The 21,980-nt window shown below is 42.9% G+C and overlaps 1 protein-coding gene across 1 annotated transcript; it reads left to right on the plus strand.

The window, feature by feature from the left end:
* The first annotated feature begins 790 nt into the window (after positions 1-790).
* On the plus strand, positions 791-6,617 carry LOC124067505 (serine/threonine-protein kinase pim-1-like). Its single transcript, XM_046404900.1, has 8 exons — positions 791-3,322; positions 3,732-3,887; positions 4,301-4,395; positions 4,521-4,565; positions 4,692-4,910; positions 5,535-5,712; positions 5,825-5,998; positions 6,108-6,617. Exons 1-8 carry the CDS (start codon positions 3,145-3,147, stop codon positions 6,197-6,199), a joined length of 1,137 nt encoding a protein of 378 aa, XP_046260856.1. The 5' UTR covers positions 791-3,144; the 3' UTR covers positions 6,200-6,617.
* The last annotated feature ends 15,363 nt before the right edge of the window (positions 6,618-21,980 follow it).

Consider the following 21,980-nt stretch of genomic DNA (forward strand, 5'->3'; position numbering starts at 1 on the left):
GACAATGAAGCTCCTTGAATCCTTGAATCCTTGAATAATTCTGTGAGCTCTTATTGATAAATGCCACTCATATCACCTCCGCTCACTCCTTCCCCTTGTTGGATTAATACGTGCTTGTGGTTTAATTGATGAGGTGCACTTGTGTGAGGATTCACTGAGAAGTACTTTGCATTTTAGTGTTTATTGTGCCCCATCAGGCTTTCTGTGCCAGAGACACCACTGAGTGTAGTAAGCCTCTTAACCCTCAGGAGTCGACAGACGCGCTGGCGCGTCCTTATCACAAGACCACTTTAAGACCACGTAGCTGCAAGACGCAGCCTCGCTGAATCCCAGTTTTTTTGTGTCGAAAGTGGGCACTTCAAACTATATACCAGTTTTTAAATTTTGTTAATATGTCAAGTAAAACCCGAGTTATGATAAAAAATATACGCACTGTTTTTTTCATGACCATTGCCATCACGTTTGGTGCGCGTTTGGGGCGCGCATTTTATTCAAGAAGACGCAGTAAACACCAGCGCATTGAGCGCACTTCATTCAGCGCATTTCAGCGCATTTTCCCCAGTCGGATTTTAGAGTTTTGTGTGATTTTAGGTCCAGTGTGTCAATACAGTATGTCAAAATGAAAAAAACAACAGTAAATCACACTTGTGAGGTTGTGCTGATCAAAAATGATTCAAAAATGGCAAGATAAAAAAAATTCTAAGTTGAAATATAAAATTAGAATCAAAAATAGTCAACAACTGACAATTATACATGACTTCAGAGGGTTAACTATCCTGCACCTAAATCTGACCTAAACAAGTGCAATGATAGGATAATAAACAGAAAATAATCCATTAAAAAATGGTTTGATTCAAGGGTTGAAATATGTCAAATCAATGGTGTTGTATATTTTATAGTATAGAGGAGGCTTTTAATACCTATAGATCGTTGAATTATGTTTACATCTGATTTGTATTTGTCACAATCTTTTTGATTTAGTGCCTGACAACACTCCTGAGATTTTCTTTTATAACCAACAAGTTAATATTTTCAAGCCTCACCTATCATGGAGTTACAAAAGGAAGACGAAAGGAATTGCGAGGAGCAAGAAATACAGAACGCAGAGAAGGTGAGGTAACAAGAAACACGTGAAACAAATAGGGGCAGAGCAAGCAATCAAAAAAGGAGAGAACACCGGACAGGAAATGAAAAGCTAAACCAGACACAAGTTAGAAAAAGACTGAAAAATAAAACAGGAAATCAACTATAATCCCTGACAAAAGTCTTGTCGCTTATCTAAGCTGTAGGAACAACAAATAATAACTAGACTTGCAGTTGATCAATTGAAATCAGAAGTAGCTTATATGAAAGGCAAAGCCCTCTAGATTATGCTTATTAAACCAAAAGAAAATTTTGTATCATTCTTTTAGATTTATTATTTAATTAGCACAGAAAGGTCAATGTCTTGGCAATGACTCAAATAACTTATTGATGAAGCTATCTGGAATGGCAGAGAAAGCAGTCTTGGAGAACTCCCAGAGTTCATCAAGACTTTTTGGTTTCGTCTTCCAAGTCTCCTCCTTCATCTTACCCCAGACGTGCTCAATAATGTTCGTGTCTGGTGACTGGGCCAATCCTAGAGCACCTTGATCTTCTTTGCTTTCAGGAACTTTGATGTGGAGGCTGAAGTATGAGAAGGAGCGCCATTCTGCTGCGGAATTTGTCCTCTCTTGTGGTTTGGACTGTAATGGGCAGCAAGAATGAATTGGTACTTTAGGCTGTTGACCACTCTGCAGAACTCTCGGACACCCCCATACTGGACGTACCATGATTTTTCCTCCACCAAACTTGATTTTTTTGTGGGTGAATCTTGGGTTCATGCGAGTTCCAACAGGTCTTCTGCAGTATTTGACTGGGATGCAGTTCAATGGATGCTTCATCAGAAAAATCAACCTTCTGTCACTTTTCCACTGTCCATCCTTTCTGTAAGCTGTGGGCCTTGGCAGATACGACACAACTTTTTTTTGGCCCTCCTCACCAGTTTGTCCACCCTTTTTTTGTCCCGGGCAGAGATGCTGCCTGCTCAGCAGACCACACCATAAAAAATGGCTGATGCCACCACAGAGTCGTAGAAGCTCATGAGGAGTGGACCCTGTATTCCAAAGGCTCTCAGCCTCCTGAGAAGGAAGAGTCTGTTTTGGCTCTTTTTGTTGAGGTGAACACCCTTGTAGGAGGTGACTCTCCCGATGTCTGTTCCCTGGATGTTCACCAGTGCGGGTGGGGTGTGTTGGCGTCTGCTGAACTCCACCACCAGCTCCTTGGTTTTACCAACGTTGATGTGGAGGTCGTTACCCTGGTGGCAGGTTGGAGTGTTGTACCCAAAGTATAGAGAGTGAACAGAAAATGAGCCAAAACTGTTTCCTGTGGTGCACCTGTGCTACAGAGAAGCATGTCACTGCTCTGCGTCCTCACATACAGTGACCAAGTAGTGCAAAACGACTTAGACATGATGACTTCGAACTTGATTCAGTGCAGCTTTCAGAAAAAGTGAAACTGTCTCAGTAACGCTGAAGGATTAACAGAGCGGTTACAACACAATCTGGCTGCAGTCTATTTGAAAATACAAACTATTCTCCGTGCATCACAGAAGGCACCACAGGATATCATTGACCTTACAGATCAGTCGTTTTCACTATCATAACCCAAAAATTGCACAAAGAATGTGTGGTTTATTGGGCGTTAGCTAACTGGCCAGTTAAGAACGACTCAGCCCTCCACTCTACTCAGATGGCCCTTCTGTGCAGTTCAGATGATGTATGACACTTTGGATATGGAAAACCATGGAGTTTTTGCACCTCTCGTGAGTGACTTAAAAACTCATGGAAACTCATTGGCTACGTTTTTTGGGGGGGTAAAACTAAAGAAATATGAAAACAATAATAATGATAATTTACCTTGACATCTCTCATACAAGTTACTGTACACTCTAATTTGCATATTCTGGAACACCAGCCAGTTCATATCATCAAAGCACATTCCGGGTTCTGTTTGCTAGAACACGTTCCTTTGATCGCTGAGAGAGCTCACACACGCACACACGTGTTGGATCCACATTCACTTGTTACTGGAAGTTATCAGATTTGAAATTTCTGTAATATCATCATGGCAAATAACAACTCTGAACGCCTGAGCGACACTAAGAAGGAATCGCTCAAGAAGAACTTGAAGAGAAAAGTCAGAGAAGGTGAAGATGGACTCTCAAAGACAAAGAGGAGAAGACTGAACTACAACCAGGCTGAGAAGGAATCAGGATCGGCCTCGTCTGCGGACACTGGCAATGGTAAGCGAATCATGTGAAGTTAGCGTTCAACATCATTAGTTAAATGTCAAACCTGAACAAACAAAACCAAACCTACATTCACAGAGAAAGACCATGAGACCAGAGTGAAAAATGATTTTTAATGTCTCAGCTTTAGAGGGTTTTGATGCGGCTATTTTCAGTTTGGAAGGGAGCAGGCGAACTGTTTTCCCTTTGCCTCAGGAGTCTTTATGCTAACCTAATAACAGCTCAAGCATGTGTTGGGATGCGTATTTCCCGAAATGACGAAATATTTCTATAACTAAGAGACGCTAGAGAAGAAAATTAGTTTGTTATTTTGGAAGTCACTGAATGACAAAGATGGACTTATTTTCTCCATTAGTGACTGGTCATTAACCTGGTGGTTCTCTTTTTCTCTTGTCATTTGAAGAGAGCAGCAGCACACAGTCCAGTAGGTGCGGTACAACAGTGGAGGATGTGAGCAAGAGGACTGGAAAGAGGAAGGCTGCCGCTGATGAAGAAGAACCCTGCGCAAAGAGAAGGAAGGGCCGGCCAACCATGAAGGATTTAATAGATTCCCGAAGAGGTAAGTAGTAATTAACACGTTCGTGTTAATGTGCAACACAAAACAGTCACATTAATGGTCACACTGATGCCCTGATTTGGAAACACAGTGTAATGTTATGTACAGGTGGTTTTGAGTTTTTGCCCCAGCCTTTTGTAGCCCCTATAGCAGCATGTTTGAACTGTGCTCCTGGCATCAAATTCATTATAAACATGTATGCACAAAAGTCATTGCTCATAAATATATAGTTTTCAAACTGTTTTCAGTGGAGTATATGCCAGAAAGGATGAGCAAGTTGTCACATTTTGTTTCCTTTGTTCCACACGGCGGCCCATCTTTTTCAGAATCACTCTAGAAAGGATTAATTTTAGAGCTTTTTTAATGTGTAACTGATGCTCCTGGCAACTAAACAAAACATGTGTTTGTCTGTTTAGCTGAATTTGAGGCCAAATACCAGCAGGAGAATCATCTCGGCGAAGGAGGCTGTGGATGTGTGTTTGCTGGCTACCGCAAAGCAGATCATTTACCTGTGAGTATGATACACACATTGTGAAACATACATTTACACACATTCACTCATACACACACTCACTCATATGCACACACACAGTCTGATCAGGAAGTGCTAACCAAAGTGCCATTTGTGTCTTGTAGGTTGCCATCAAACACATAGCAAAAGACAAAGTGTTGTGCAAAGAGGTAAGTGAGCAACACCAAACAGGACGCTGCACTCAGCCCAGTGAATGTGTGTTTGATGAATCACGCTTTTCTCTAAACCTGTGGAGCTTCTCCTTCTCTTACACTGTTTTTGCTTCAACGTTTCAGAGACGAAATGGGAAAGAACTCTCAGCTGAGGTGGCTGTGATGTTAAAACTCCAAGCTGGAAGAACTGGATTAATGGAGGAATCAGCACCCGTGTCACTCCTGGACTGGTATGATCTGGACCAGGAGCTGATCCTGGTGCTGGAAAGACCAATGCCATGTATGGACCTTTTAAATTACATCAGGACAAACAGAGGCCACTTACAGGAGGACAAGGCAAAGGTAAGCTGCTCGAGCGTGTATGTGTGTGTGTGTGTGTGTGTGTGTGTGTGTGTGTGTTTCAAACAAGAACTTAATGACTTGTGACTTACCTGTAACATACTGTAACATATAGCTATTGCCACAGGTTCTCCTTGTGTTTCTTATTAGCACCTCTTTGTGCCACAAGTGGACTGTGCTGCCCATTTGTCTCGGTATCTAAAACCATGTCACCTTTTCCATCATGTCTGTGGAAAATATTCTGGTTTTCCACAGTGGAAACACAAGGAAGAACCTAAAACCAAAGCCCTACATGTTCTTACAGCTTTATGTTGTAGGAGGCTCCATATCTCTGATGGAGTAATAATCAACCTGTGTAGGCTCTCAGACAGGTTGGAAGCAATCTGGTTTGGATGACAAAACAAACTGAAATTATGACCATCTCTGATGGACATTTTTTTGGTGTCTGTGGGTTTGAAATGTTGCTGATCAAAAGTTTTGTCCTGCTGTTGTTGTCAGCTTTGAATCACAGCAGTTAAGCCAAAGTTAACCCAAACCCCACAGCCATGACACAAACTGTTGAACCTCCTCACAGTCCGTCTCCCCACTCCGATCCCTCACTTGTCTATTTGTGTCCCTCTCTTCCAGATCATACTTAAACAGTTGGTTGATGCAGCAAATGAAGAGGATAAGCGCATCTTTCATCGGGATATCAAACCGGAAAACATCCTGATTGAGACCAGCTCAGATGTGCCGCGTGTTCGTGTCATTGACTTTGGGACTGAGCTGTTTCTTCAAGAAAACATCAGTTACCGTGTCTTCTGTGGTAAGCATCTTGCTTTTTTCTTCTGCCTCTCACTAATTTACCTGCCTGTGACTTTAATGTTTAAAGAAAGACGCTTTTCATCCTCAATTATTATCACTTGTGTGTATTGTAGGTACCCCCCAACACGTCCCTCCGGAGTGGTACAGTCATTATACCTACAGGCCCGGCCCCACCACAGTGTGGCAGATGGGAGTGGTCTTATATGAGCTGCTCCACAGAACAGTCCGATTTGATACCACAAGTTTCCTCAGACATGAGCTGCCAATCAGGGATGAGCTGTCCAGAGGTAAGAAAAACGTACTCATATGCAAACACAGAGCTGTTCATTTCCATTCACCTCCTGAGGAATCACTGTGGCTGTCAGCTCCAACTTTCTCATCTTTCTTTCCCTCCAGATTGCCAGGATTTCTTACAGAAGTGTTTAAACACATCCTACATGCTGCGACCTACCCTGAAGGAGCTCCAGCTTCACCCATGGCTCAGCTAAACCAACACTACACTCACACACGAGTTCATGCCAATACAATACATTCACAATACAAGAACTAATTCTGTTCTCGTTTTTCTTCACCAGGACCGTCCGCCATGCTTATACAGGTTTTCTCCGGGTGCTCCGGTTAGACCAACTGCAGTTCCTTTAGGCCCCCCGGCCGTCCGCGGAGAGGAGGATCTCTCTTTGAATTGCCTTTCCCGAGGTTTCTTCCCATTTTTCATCTGGCCTCAAGGTTTTGGGGAGTTTTTCCTCGTCTTCTTAGAGAGCTTGGGCCGGGTCAGGAGCTGCTTATGATTTGTGCTTATGACGAAAGCCATATCACATCATAAGGAAAAAAAAATGGATACTAATCTATCAACTGGTCATTTTGTGATATTAAACTAGAATAATAATAAAAAAGAAACAACTTAGACTGTTACAGTTTCTGAGACTGATTGCAGAACAATAATCCTATCAGATAAAACAGGCTTGTCTAAATGAATGGACAAGACCTAAAATGATGAAGTGTGCTCTCTGCTTATGACTTTACATTGCTTTATGCTTCACTCATGTCGGCATAATGAATAAAAGTTTTTAAAATGTTTTTTTAAAACCCATGGCATCATATTTACTTACTTTCTTCCTATTTACACAAACAGCTTTTTTTTCCAAATTGCTATCACAGACCCTGCATACCAATGGTACCACCCTGAAACTGTTGAAAGTGAGCAGTCTGATGAAGTACAGTATATTTCGGTCTTCTATAAAATGTCCATATATATCAGAGAAATCCATGGGCCAACCACACTGCACCATTACATGCAAAATGCTGAAGGTAATACATGCAGACACTGCCGAGAACAGAACAGAACCGAGAACCTTCAATCCTGAGGTGTCTTTCTCCCAAGACTTGGATGAGTTTCTGCCAATCCCTGTCTTGCACAAGTCGCAATATCCAACCAAAAGAAAATGACTTGTTGCAAAGGAAAGCAACTCTCATTTAATGATGCCTCCACAGCAAGGTCCCAGTCACTCATTCTTGAAAAGCAAAAGTGATTAGAGGCTTTAAAAAAGGGCAGTAAAAAGGCTGTGTAGGGATTTTAAGTAATCATTAAGTAATTACAAATTTTAATAGTTATTTGTGACTATTTTTCTGCTGGTGCTCACTTTTTAACAAATATGGTCTCTGAATGAAAAGAAAGTTTTAGCATTTTTATGTGTTCTCTTCCAAGATGGAAGTAATTTACTCCTTTTCCTGACCTGTTTCACTATAAAACCTAACAGTATATCTTGATAAAAGAAGTAACATAACTTCAGCTTGGAAAAACAGTTGGACTCATGAAAAAACCTCACTCAGAAATGAATTGTTGTTGTAATAGCTCAGTTGTTTTGAGTGCCTTAATATTTTGGAGCAAGTATAAGTAATGATGGAATAATTCCAGCTCATTCCAGTGACCCATTTTCTTGGAGCTGACTTTATATCATTGCAAAAAAAAATGTTTATTTCAGTTTATAAACCTTCATGAGGTGAATAAGTAAGCTAAAGAAAGCATGTAAACATTTGTTTTATGATCTAGCAAAGTATAACAATTTGTTGTTGATTACATAAAATAAATATTAAAATTTGTTAACCATGATTAATAAATCACGGAAGCAGGCCTATATTTGCAAGCAAAAATGACCGTTTTTGTGTACAGGGCGGGACGGTGGTGCAGTGGTTAGCACTGCCTCATAGCCTCATAGTAAGAGGGTTCCAGGTTCGAATCCCGGTCTGGGCCCTTCTATGTGGAGTTTGCATGTTCTCCCTGTGCCTGCGTGGGTTTTCTGCGTATTCTCCGGCTTCCTCCCACAATACCAAAAACATGCACATTAGGTTAACTGGCTACTCTACATTGTCTGTTTTTGTGTGTCACCCCTGATGGATCAGCAGTATAGAAAATGGATCCCCTGTGTCTCCTCTGTGTTAACCCTGTCACATGACCCGTGCTGCTTCAGCGGCTCTGGGAGAGGAAGTGGGAAGCGGATCACCCCCCGAGTTTTAAACACAGACTATTAACACAGGACTGCTATCAAAAGACTGGAATTTGCACATGCGGCATAAAATAAAGATTAGTTTCATGTTTGTAAGAGCCTGCATCAGGAAGTGACGTAATGAAGCAAAAGAAATGGGGAGGGATGTTGATGAAAAACAAGATTGACAGCATGCAAAACAAACAAACAAAAAAAGACAAGAAAACACAGTGATCTGCATACGAGACATTAAACAAAGCTGTAAAACTGAAAACTGAAAAAAAACCCTGAAGTTTTCAAATTTAAAATTAAGACATTCAATATATGGGCAAAGGCAGGGTCAAAATGAGTTGTGGCACTATTCAGCCAACCCCGACCTACTCAAAGAACTGACCATTTTACTATCCTACAAGCACATTTAAAAAAAAAAAAAAAAAAAAAAAAGCCATAATAAAGTGAAAAAAATTAAGGGTATTCTGATTCTGACACAAGGCCCTCTGGCTGTGCCACAGGGGTGGGTACAGAACGTTCTGAATCAGGTTGGCCAAACTTGGGCATACTCAAAAAATGAGACCGGCAGCAATAGATATACACAAAGTGTTGTTTTCTATCAGTTTTCTATCAGTGTTAGCCTCTCATTTCTACAGCTGTCGGCAGTGTTGCCCTATGCACAATTCATCATTTAATAAGGTCTCTTTGAAGTCTGTTGTATAGAGTGATGCACATTAAAAAACTGAATGGCTTTTGTACAAAAAATAAACATGCATGATCCTTAATATGCTGTCGCTGGCAATCATTTTGAGCTGAATCTATGTTTCAGAAAACTCTGCAACATTTGTGTTAGGGCACAGGTAGAGCTTTTTCAAGTTCAAGCCTTTCGCCAGGACATCCTTCTCAGACTGGGAGAGAATTCTTTCTGATAAGTTCTTGACCCATACTGATGCGTTTGTGCACATGCCACATGCTTTATTTATTGTGATTAGTTCTATTTTTTGTATACCTTTTTTTTTATAATGACCATTCTCCATGTAGGCCTTGTTTTTGCGAGTGAAGCTTTGGGGGTTCCTACCGCAGTGTGTAAATAGGCCATAGATGTTATGGTCTGTGCCTTTCCTTCCCCCCTCATGTGTGCTGTTTTCTCCCTCCCCTTTGTTTCTTGTGGTTCCTTGCTTGTGTCTCTCTGTGTCTGTGTTCTGGGTGTGGCTCATCAGTCCTGCTGCCAATCAACTCCTGCTGCCAATCTGCCTGCTCACCTGAGATCCATCCACTAATCATCTCCAGCTGTACAAATACCCTGGCTCTGCAGTCTACTCTCTGCCAGATCGTTCGGTCTACCTTCTGGTACTAACCTAGTTAGGATTGAGTATACGCACAACACTTTGCATTGTTCATCCTCTGGTCTCTCTCTTTTTCATTGTGCCTATGGCTAACTAGCTAGTTATTGTTAGCTTTTTTTCCCCTGTGTGATGTTTTGCTAAAGACTTGTGTAACCCGGGTGAAAAAACCCACATATTAGTTTCCCCCTACTCTATTCTGATATCGTGAATCCATTTTGCGGCTGACGTCATCACGTTGCTACGGTCATGTGACCTAGCGTGGCCAATTGAGTGGGCATAAGTGACTAGCGACCGGTAAGTACAAGAGAAGCACACTTGTGGCGTGTTGCTGGAGGAGCCGGCCACCGAAGCCGTCGAGAGCGTTTGTACGAAGCTTGAATGTTGTTAAACTGCAAATTAGCCAGGTTTTGATGGCGAGCTACGAATCAGAGAGTTCAATGGGATAAGCCTGAAGATTCTCCCAGGACTCAGCTGAATCGACCTTACTGCACTTTGGGCTGGCAGGAGGTTCCCTTGTGCAGCAGCCCCAACTTCTCATTTCTTTCCCCCCCTCTGCAACTTCCAAACACGGCCACTACGCTTACACTCCTCAATCCCTCAATACGCCTGGACATTCTCAAGCAGAACCCTCACACATTTTTGGGTCATTGAACTGTGTCGTGCTTCCGGGATACAGACAAAGCATTGTATCCTTCCTTTGGAAGGGTTTGCAGGATGTATTTTATATTGTGTGGAAATTGTACATTTTGTTGTGCGCACATTGGTTGTCTATCTGATTCAATGTAATTGTCTATGTTTTTTGTTGTCTTTCACAATATATGGTACCACTCACATAAAAAACTGAATCCTTTTATTTTATTCTCCTCTCCTAGAGCCGAATCTGGATTTCTGACACTGTCCCAATAACCGAATGCTGTTGTTTAGTATTCAGCTGTTGTTTAGTATTCAGCTGAACCATAAATTAAGTAATATATAGGTTACATTTGTCTTTTCCACTGCAGATCATTGCCTGCGGGTCTCCTGTGAGTCAGCCACTTCTGCCTGCCACCTGCTTCCAGCCTTGCTCTGTCTGCCTGTCTGTCTGTCTGCCTGCCCTGCATTTCCTGAGGCCTCAGAATCACCGAAGACGTCCTTTCTCTGTTGTTTCAAGAAAATAAAGCCACTTACAACTGTTTTCCAGGTCTTGCTTTTGGGTCCAGTTCTCTCTACACACTGTACAACAGCTGGGTTCTGGTCCTCCACCTAGTGGCAAGGAAAAATTCTGGCCCACGACCTAAATTACTTGCCAGTCCCTGCCCTATACCAACTTCAGAGGCGTCTGCCTCTGCAAAAAACTGCAGGCGTGGGTCAGGGAGAGAAGATGGAGGCTGTGGTGAAACTTTCCTGAAGCTTACGAAAAGCCAGATCTGCTTGGGGTGTCCACTGAAACTTGACATGGGGGGAGGTTAAAGCATGCAGAGGAGTGGCCACAGAACTAAAGTTACGGATGAACCGTCTGTAGAAATTTGCAAATCACAAAAAGCGCTGCACCAACTTTCAGCTGGTGGGTTTGTAGGGGTAATAAATTTTCTTTATCCACAGTTGTGGTTATGGTGCACTAGGCAAGGCAAGTGTCTATATGAATTGCCAGAGCAATAGCAGCGTCTGTCATGCCTGGTTTTTGGTTATGCTTTGTCTTTTGATTTCAGTCCATGTGCCATGTTTCATGTTTGTCTTGTCATGTGTTTCCATGTATTATGTTTAAGGTTTTTGTCATGTCCGCTTTTATTTTGAAAAGCGTCACTTCCCCTGTGTGTCCTGTTTTCTTGTAGCTTTGCTTTGGTTTTCCTGATTGCTTTCTCCCTCCTGATGTGTGTCACCTGTGTCTCGTTGTGGTGTCTATTTAGTCCTTGTCTTCCCAGTCACCTTTGTCAGTGTGTCTGCGTTTTTTTACCCATGTCAAGCCAGGAACTTTTGTTTAGTTTTGCCTTGCCTTGCCTTGTTTTTGCCAGGAGTTTAGCCACAGTTATTCAAAGATCCTAGGACACAGTAAGTGTGTGCTTTTTGAGTTGGATTTTGTTATCTTAAAATAAAGACTATTGCTTGGACCTGCCTGCGCCTTTTTGACTCTGCATCGGGGTTCAGCCTTTCTCTGCGTCAGCGACGCCGTCCAATCCTGACAGCGTCCAAATCAAGAGATAGAGAGAGAGAGAGAGAGAGGGAGGGAGAGACACAAGACTACGAGGAGCACTGGACACACAGTTAGTGACATAAAATAATGAACTGCATGTTAATCTGACGAGGGGAGAGGACAGAAGAGGAAAAGGAGGAGGGGAAACTGCTTGGTGGATCATGTTTGTGTCCCCCGGCAGCATAGGCCTATAGCAGCTTAGCTAAGATAGAGATTTAAAGATTAACAGTTAGTCAGACCTATTCTACCTGTGGCTATATATCATGAGGTGGGTGAAACTATGCCTACCAGCCCTACACACTTTATTTGGTGCTAACTATATGCTTTACTAAACAGAAAGGTTTTAAGTTTAGTCTTAAAAGTGGAGGTGGTGTCTGCCTGTCGAACCCAGATTGGCAACTGGTTCCACAGCAGGGGTGCCTGATAGCTAAAGGCTCGTCCTCCCGTTCTACTTTTATAAATTCTGGGAACTGTAAGTAAACCTGCACTCTGTGATCTGAGTGTTCTATTGGGAATATATGGGACTATTAGATCCTGCAGGTATGATGGGGCTAGTCCTTTTAGGGCCTTATATGTAAGTAGGAGAATTTTAAAGTCTATTCTGAATTTTACCGGAAGCCAGTGAAGAGAAGCTAAGATGGGGGAGATATGATCCCTTTTACTGATTCCTGTTAGGTGTTTGGGGCCTAGAACAATGATCTCAGTTTTGTCTGAGTTTAATAATAAAAAATTGGAGGTCATCCAGTCCTTTATGTCCTTAAGACATGCCTGGAGTCTGGCTAATGGCTCTGTTTCTTCAGGCTTTAAGGATAAGTACAGCATAACAATGAAAGTTTATGCCATGTTTCTGAATAATATTTCCTAGAGGGAGCATGTATAAGGTGAACAGGATCGGCCCAAGCACTGAACCTTGTGGAACACCGAGGCTAACCCTTATATATGAAGAGGAAACATTATTAACTTGAGCAAAGTGAAATCTATCTGTTAAATATGATTTGAACCAGCATAGCGCAGTCCCTGTGATCCTAGTCATGTTCTAATCTGTGTAATAAAATGCTGTGATCTACAGTGTCGAAAGCAGCACTGAGATCTAGCAAAACAAGTATGGAGACAAGCCCGCGGTCTGATGCCATGAGGAGGTCATTTGTGACTTTAACCAGTGCTGTTTCTGTGCTGTGATGGGCTCTAAAACCAGACTGAAACATCTCAAAGAGACTGTACCTGTGTAGGTGATCAATCAACTGATTTGCAACCACTCTTTCGAGTAATTTAGATAAGAACGGGAGGTTGGATATTGGCCTATAGTTTGCTAAGATGTCTGGGTCAAGTGAAGGTTTTTTAAGTAAAGGTCTAATAACAGCGGTTTTAAACGCCTGTGGTACATAACCTGTTGTTAAGGATCAGTTTATCTGATCTAAGAGGGAAACGCCAATCAAGGGAAAGACGTCCTTGAGGAGCTTAGTTGGGATGGGGTCTAAGAGACATGTAGTTGGGTTAGATTTGTTAATGCTGGAGGTCAGCTCGGGGAGGTCTATGGGCAGGAACCTGTCCAGTGATGGAGTAGGATTAAAAGAGATTACTAGAGATGGCACTATATTGGCTATTCTGGGAAGATCTTTATTGATTATTTCTCTAATGTTATTGATTTTATTGGTGAAGAAACTCATGAAGTCTTCACTGCTAAGAGCTGCAGGAATACAAGGTTCAACAGAGCTGTGACTCTTGGTCAGCCTGGCTACAGTGTTAAAGAGAAAACGTAGGTTGTTCTTGTTTTTCTCTATTAATGTTGAATAATAGGCAGTTCTGGCTTCACGAAGGGCCTTTTTGTATGCCAATAGACTGTCTTTCCAGGCCCTCTGGGATTCAGCTGATTTGGAGGAGTACCACTTCCTCTCCATCTGTCTTGATGTTTGTTTAAGTGTTCTTAAATTTGAATTATACCAAGGAGCTAGCCTCCTATGATTTCTAACCTTCTTTCTCAGTGGGGCAACCATATCTAAAACTGTGTGCAACGTGGCTGCAGTGTTGTTGACAAAGGAATCAATTACTGCAGGAGTAACGTTTAAATCAGTACGGTCTGTTGTACTGGTACATGGAGCTGAAGAGAGCTGTGATGGGATTGCATCCCTAAATCTGTCTACACTATCTTCAGAGAGGCATCTGCTGTAATATACCTTTTTGTTGTGTGCTGTAAAGTCTTCTAAAGTTAGTTCAAAAACTACAAGCGAATGGTCTGAAAGGAGGGGGTTTTGAGGGGCAACTGACAGGTTCTTAGTTTCTAGGCCATAGGTGAGAACCAGATCGAGTGTGTGATTGTGGCAGTGTGTTGGTTCATTCACTATCTGAAGGAAACCTATTGAATCTAAGAGTGAACTAAAGGCTGTTTTAAGACTGTCAGAGTCAACATCCATATGAATGTTGAAGTCACCTACTATAATGATTTTATCTGTACTGAGCACTAAACTAGATAAGAAGTCAGAAAACTCAGACAGGAACTCTGAGTAAGCAGCAGCAGGTGGGCAATACACAACAACTAATAAAACTGGCTTTTCTGACTTCCAGTTTTGGTGAGACAGGCTGAGAGTGAGACTCTCAAATGAGCTATAGATAGATTTAGGTTTGGGGTTAATCTGAAGACTGGAGTGGTAGATTGCTGCCACTCCTCCTCCTCGGCCTGTGGCTCGAGGAACATCATAGTTAATATAACCGGATGGAGTTGATTCATTTAAACTAACATATTCTTCATCCCGTAACCAAGTCTCAGTGAGGCAGAATATATCAGACTGATGATCAATAATTAGATCACTGACTAGGAGGGATTTAGAGTGGAGGGATCGTATATTTAATAATCCACATCTGACTGTCCTATTTTTTGGCTCTAAATATTTGCTAGTTTGTATTTTTATGAGGTTATTATGATTAACACTTCTTAAATTTTGTGCTGGTTGGACTATGGGAGGACGAGGCACTGACACTATTTCTATGGGATTATTAATCTTAGTATTACTGTGTGAATTTATATTTTTATTTATTCTAATTTTAACGGAGGGCGGCAGTCCTACAGAAGTAGCAGAGAAGTGTGTAAGACAGCGACTCTGCTTCCTGGCCTCGACCCTGGGTTGTCAGGGTGTTGGTTGTCTAATAAACTTGGCCATATTGGTAGAAATAAGAGCCGCACCACCCCAAGTGGGATAAACGCCGTCTCTGCTAATGAGGCCAGGTTTTCCCCAGAAAGTCTCCCAGTTATCTATAAAGGCCACGTTGTTTTCTGGACACCACCGTGACAGCCAGCGACGGAGCGATGACATGCGGCTAAACATATCATCACTGGTCAGATTCGGGAGGGGACCAGAGAATGCTACGGAGTCCGACATGGTTTTTGCCAAATTACACACCGACTCAATATTGACTTTGGTGACCTCCGACTGGCGTAGTCGAGTGTCATTAGCGCCGACGTGAATTATAATCTTACCATATTTACTCTTATCTCTCGCCAGCAGCTTTAAATTGCCCTCTATGTCGCCCGCTCTGGCCCCCGGGATGCATTTGACTATGGTTGCTGGTGTCGGCTTCACATATCGCAAAACAGAATCGGCAATAACCAGGGTCGGTTTCTCAGCGGGTGTGTCGCTGAGTGGGGAAAAGCGGTTAGATACATGAAGCGGTTGGTGGTGAACCACGGGCCTTTGTTTTGGACTACGCTTCTTTCGAACCGCCACCCAACCTCCCTGACTTCCCGGCTGCTCGGGGGCTGCCGGGGGGCGGCTGACATCAGCTAAAGTAGCTAAAATAGGCCGGTCCGCACAGGCTAACTGCTGCTGGCTAGCTGTCGGGACTAATGGACTGTGATCTACAGTACGAAGCTGGGCCTCTAACTCACTTAGCCTCGCCTCCAAAGCTGTGAATAAACTACACTTTCTACACATCTCACTCTCACTAAAGGAGGCAGAGGAATAGCTAAACATTTCACACACCTTACAGAAGACGGGAGAGGGAGAGGCAGAGGGGGAGTGAGTGGAAGAAGCCATGTTAGCACTAAGCTAAGCTCAACGACAAACAGGACGGGGATCGGAAAAGGAAAGAATTTAGATGATCGTGCGGTTAATAAACTTTTCCTAAAGTGCTTGTGTACTTATATGTAAGAACCAACCACAGTAAAAGCTAACACAAAATATGTCGACTCAAGTACACCAATACCACCGAACACCAAACGCTAGCAAGTGAATGAGTAGTGCGAGAACAGGAAGTGACGCAATACGCAATACGTTACCCAACGCAGGAGAGAAGCTACACTTGGACAGTGTATTGGAGTGAATTTGAAAACCTGGTTTGATCCCTGTTTCTCTCCCATTCCAGCTGATCTCAGAAGAAGCACTCGCTGAAACCTGTTTTCAGTGAGTAAACTCGATTCTCAGCATTTTGAGTGCGCTTTCCTCACAGAACTGTGCACAATCAAGGTTTTGGCTTAGATGTTGTCAAATGTGACTGATTTGGACAGAAAACATGGTTTGATCCCTGTTTCTCTCATATTCCAGCAGATCTCACAGGATGCACTCGCTGAAACCTGTTTTCAGTGAGTAAACTTGATTCTTTGCATTTTGAGTGCACTTTCCTCACAGAACTGTGCATTATTGAGGTTTTGGCTTACATGTAGTCAAATGTGACTAAATTAGACAGAAAACATGGTTTGATCCCTGTTTCTCTGATATTCCACCTCATCACAGAGCAAGTGTTTTATGGCCTTTTTTCAGTAAGTAACCATGATTTACAGCATTTTAAGTACATTTTCCTCACAGAACTGTGCACAATCAAGTTTTTTGCTCAGAAATCATTAAATTTGACTGGGTTTCACCATTTGGGGTGGACCTTTCTCAGAGGGCTGTAAACAATCAAGTTTTTGGCTTAGTATTAGTCAAATGTGAGTGAATTTGAAAACCTGGTTTGATCCCTGTTTCTCTCCCATTCCAGCTGATCTCAGAAGAAGCACTCGCTGAAACCTGTTTTCAGTGAGTAAACGTGATTCTCAGCATTTTGAGTGCGCTTTCCTTACAGAACTGTGCACAATCGAGGTTTTGGCTTAGATGTAGTCAAATGTGACTGATTTAGATAGAAACCATGGTTTGATCCCTGTTTCTCTCATATTCCAGCAGATCTCACAGGATGCACTCGCTGAAACTTGTTTTCAGTGAGTAAACTTGATTCTTTGCATTTTGAGTGCACTTTCCTCACAGAACTGTGCATTATTGAGGTTTTGGCTAACATGTAGTCAAATGTGACTGAAATAGACAGAAAACATAGTTTGATTCCTGTTTCTCTCATGTTCCAGCAGATCTCACTCGATGAAACCTGTTTTCAGTGAGTATACTTGATTCTTTGCATTTTGAGTGCACTTTCCTCACAGAATCACAGAATCCTCCTCAATGGAAGGTGAAGTTGGAACAGCCAGATAACGGGTGACCATCGGCTGAGGAGGGCCTGGACCGATCATCTGTAGAGACCTTGGTGGATAGGGAGGTGGTGGACGCACCTGTGCCATAGGTGCGCGTGGGCCATACTGCCAGTCAGCCACCAGTCGTTCAGCCATTTCTTTTTCAGAGGGTGATAGGACCCTCTGAAAAAGAAATGGCCCAAAACCAAACCCTACTCTAACTGATACGCCAGTTGTTTAGATATACTTTCCTTTCCCTTTTACATAAAAGAGTGGTCTGACAATCTGCCCGTACTGCTGTTCATAGCTGTTTGATTTACTTATCAACCCCTCCCTGCCATTTCTTGCTAAAAAAACATGCGTTGTAAACAATAAATGTGGACCATAATATAACGATACCATGTTAAATGTGTACTTTGTGGTAAGGGGTAAATGTCATGAAGTGTCAGGGTTTACCAAATCATAATGATATTTTAGTGTAATATTAGTATTTTCTGCCACTAAACCTTGATCGAGATTATAAGATTTGACTGCTCCCTGTTCTGTCTTCAGGGGTGCTCTGAGCTTCTTTCTGTGTACTGTCTTCAGGGGACTGTCTAGATGGCAGTGAACAACTACTCACTGCAGAGTCTCTGCTTTCCCGTTGCCTGTCAGCCAGTCTCTGTGATCTCCTTTCTCCTTGGGGTTCTTGAGGCTGCCTATCTTCCACCTGGGAGGCGTCGCCTTCCCTTGCTGGAGTGAGGGAGGCTTTGCCGTCCCTGTGCGATGTACCTGACTCTCTTGCGCCGAGGGAGGCTTCGCTGTCCCTGTGCGGTGCGTCTGAATCCCTTGCTCTGCAGCAGTGGTTAAGATGAAACCAAAATCGCTTACCCTCTACTTTCAGCGCAGTTGGGGTAGCTAGGATAACCTTAAAGGGTCCTTCTCGCCTTGGTTGATCCCACTTTCGTTTGAACACCTTCACGTAGACCCAATCTCCAGGTTCAATTCTTCTTAGTTGTTCTGGAATTTCAGCGTTTCTGTCCTCTGACACAGCTTTCACCTGTTGAAACACAGCTTTATGTATTTGCGTTAAGTGTTGTAGCTAGCACGTGAGTTCTCTTTCGCATTGCTCAAGCGGAGGTCCTTCGTATGGCCCTCTATAAAAGGGAACCGGCATCGGTCTCCCAGTGAGTGCTTCGTGTGGTGTTAGATGCGTTAGTCGGTTAGCTTGCGTGAGCATAGACATTAAAGCAAGCGGTAATGCGTCTACCCAGTTAATCTTATATTGGCTATCTGTCATAATCTTTACAAGCTTTGCTTTTAGCATACCATTCGCTCTTTCCACTGCTCCTTGCGACTGTGGATGATAAACACATCCAAACTTCTGTTTTATGCCTAGCATCTTTAAGGCTGTTTTCATTGTATCTGCTACGAATGCAGGTCCATTATCAGAGCTGATAGTGTCTGGTAAAACAAATCTTGGAAAAACTCGCAGTAGCGAGTAATTTCACACTATTACTTTGATCATCTGTTCTAGTCGTAGACTTCATCACTCACTTTATTAATTTTACGCTAATCTTATAATCGATTAGCATTTGCCAAATTCCGCTAAGCTAGCTTAGCCTGTTCATTAGCGATGGCTTCTCTGTCTCCCTCTCGCTCTCCTGCTCTCTCCTGCTTGGTGTGTCAAATGTTTAGTTATTCCTCTGCCTCCTTTAGTGAAAGTGGTAAATGTAATAAATGTAGTTTACTTGTAGCGCTGGAGGCGAGGCTTAGTGAATTAGAAGCACGGCTCTGCACCATGGAAACAAAGTCTTTAGCTACTGTTGTTAGTCAGCCCCCATTAGCCGGTGCAGACCGATCTAGTGTAGCTCGTAGCCTGCCCCCGGTAGTTCCCGAGCAGCCGGGAAACCAGGGAGGCTGGGTGACTGTACGGAGGAAGCATAGTCCTAAGCGCACCCCCAACCCCCCGGTGAACCCCCGGTTCACCCCCAACCAGTTCACGTTTCCAACAAGTTCTCCCCACTCAGCGACACACCCGCTGAGAAACCAACTCTGGTAATTGGCAGCTCTGTAGTCAGAAGCGTGAAGTTAGCGACACCAGCAACCATAGTCAAATGCATTCCTGCGGCCAGAGCGGGCGACATAGAATCATATCTAAAACTGCTGACTAAGGATAAGCGTAAATACAGTAAAAGAGTAATACATGTCGGCGGTAACGACACTCGACTGCGCCAGTTGGAGGTCACTAAAATTAATGTAGAATCAGTTTGTTCATTCGCAAAAACTATGTCGGACTCCGTAGTTTTCTCTGGACCCCTACCCAATCTGACCAGTGATGATATGTGTAGCCGCATGTCATCATTCAATCGCTGGTTGTCAAGGTGGTGTCCAGCAAACAATGTGGGCTTTGTAGATAATTGGCAGACCTTTTGGGGAAGACCTGGTCTCATTAGGAGAGACGGCATTCATCCCACTTTGGATGGAGCAGCTCTCATATCTAGAAATCTGACTGACTTTCTTATTAAACCAAAACCCTGACAACCCAGAGTTGAGACCAGGAGGCAGAGTTGCAGTCCTACACGCCTCTGTGCGCTTCCATTACATTTACCCACCCAATATCCCACAGAGACTGTGTCTGTCCCCCGACCACTTAAATTAATTGAACCAAATTCAAAAAGAGGAGTTATACATAAAAATCTAATAAAAATCAACACCAACACCTCCACAGCTACAACAAATAGGAGAATTAAATGTGGACTGTTAAACGTTAGATCTCTCTCATCTAAAGCTGTACTAGTGAATGAGTTAATATTGGACAATAATATAGACTTATTTTGCTTAACCGAAACCTGGCTTCAGCCAGAAGAATATGCCAGTTTAAATGAATCCACTCCCCAAAGTCATATTAATACTCACATTCCTCGAGACACCGGCCGAGGAGGTGGAGTTGCCGCCATTTTCGACCCAAACCTATCATTTAGTCCAAGGCCCAAAGTCAACTACCATTCATTCGAAAGCCTTATTCTTACTCTCTCACACCCTACCTGGAAAACAATACAACCAATTTTTATTGTTGTAGTGTACCACGCTCCTGGCCCATACTCTGAATTTTTACTGGAATTTCCAGAGTTCCTATCGAGTCTGGTCCTTAAAACTAATAAAGTTATAATTATGGGTGATATCAACATCCAAGTGGATGATAGTAATGATAGCCTTCGCGCAGCATTTATCTCTCTCTTAGATTCAATCGGCTTCTGTCAGTGTGTACATGAACCCACTCATTGCTTCAATCACACTCTTGACCTTGTTCTGACATATGGTATAGATGTAGAACATTTAACTGTCTCTGAACAAAATCCTCTTCTGTCTGACCATTGTTTAATAACTTTTGAGTTTATACTATTTGACTTCATACCACCAAGAAAAAACTCCTACACTAGGTACCTGTCTGATAGTGCTGTGGCTAAATTTAAAGAAACAGTTCTATTGTCATTTACTTCAGTGTCCCCATACGAGTGAACAATACAATAATCCCTCTCAAATCGACCATTTCGTGGACAGTGCTGCAAGTTTACTAAGGATGACTTTAGACTCTGTTGCTCCGCTAAAAAAGAAACTCATAAAGCAAAAGAAACTTGCACCCTGGTATAATACAGAGGTTCGCAAATTAAAGCAAAATGTGCAAAAACTTGAGTGGAAATGGCGTTCCTCCAAACTTATTGACTCTCGCTCACAGCTTATATAGGAAGGCCCTATGGACTGCCAGAGCAGCCTATTACTCAAAATTAATTGAGGATAACAAGCATAATCCCAGGTTTCTCTTCAGCACTGTAGCCAGGCTGACAGAGAGCCATAGTACTATCGACTATCGAGCCTTGTATCCCTGTGACCCTTAGCAGCAATGACTTTATAACCTTTTTTCACGACAAGATCTTAAACATTAGAGACAAAATTCAGCACCTACTGACCTCAGCTGATACTGATGTAACATCAAACACTAGTGTCTTAGAACCAACAGTAGAAACAGATAATCATCTTGACTGCTTTTCACAAGATACAAGATACAAGATAGGTTTATTTGTCACATACACAATCATACACGGTACAATGTGCAGTGAAATTCTTTGTGTCCCTGCTACCAAAAAAATAGGTAAATTTTAATTTAAAGAAAAAAATAATAAAATTAAAATTAAATTTAAAAAAAGTGAAAATGTGCATTATTTACATGAGTGGTATTTACATCTAGTGCATGTAGTGCAGGTGGGAGTGAGATTGACCAGATTAACGCTCACGATGGATGGCCTGGGGGAAGAAGCTTCTCCTCATCCTCTCCGTGTTGGTTCTCAGGCAGCGGAACCGACGGCCTGATGGCAACAGGGAGAAGAGTGAGTGTCCGGGGTGATGGGGCTGCCTGAGGATCTTCTCGGCTCTCGACCTGCATCGTTTGGTGTAAATGTCCTGCAGGTCGGGTAAGGTTGTTCTGATTGCCGCTCAGCTGAGCGGACTACCCTCCTAAGGGCCGAGAGGTCCTGCTTTGTGCAGCTGCCCATCCATGTGGTGATGCTCCCACTCAAGATACTCTCAGTGGTGCAGGTGTAAAAGTTCCTGAGTACCTTGAGGGGGAGCCTGAAGTCTCTGAGGCGTCTGAGGTGGAAGAGACGCTTCCTGGCCTTCTTAACAGTCCTGTGAATGTGCAGTGACCAGGACAGGTCCCATGTGATAGTCACACCGTATTTAAAACTGTCCACCCTTTCCACCTCAGACCCGCCGATGCAGAGTGGACGGATGTCCTTCTGCTGCTTCTTCCTGTAGTCCACAATCAGCTCCTTAGTTTTGCTGACGTTCAGCAGGAGGTTATTCTCCTGGCAC

The sequence above is a fragment of the Scatophagus argus genome, chromosome 11 (assembly GCF_020382885.2).
Source record: "Scatophagus argus isolate fScaArg1 chromosome 11, fScaArg1.pri, whole genome shotgun sequence".
NCBI lineage: Eukaryota > Metazoa > Chordata > Actinopteri > Scatophagidae > Scatophagus > Scatophagus argus.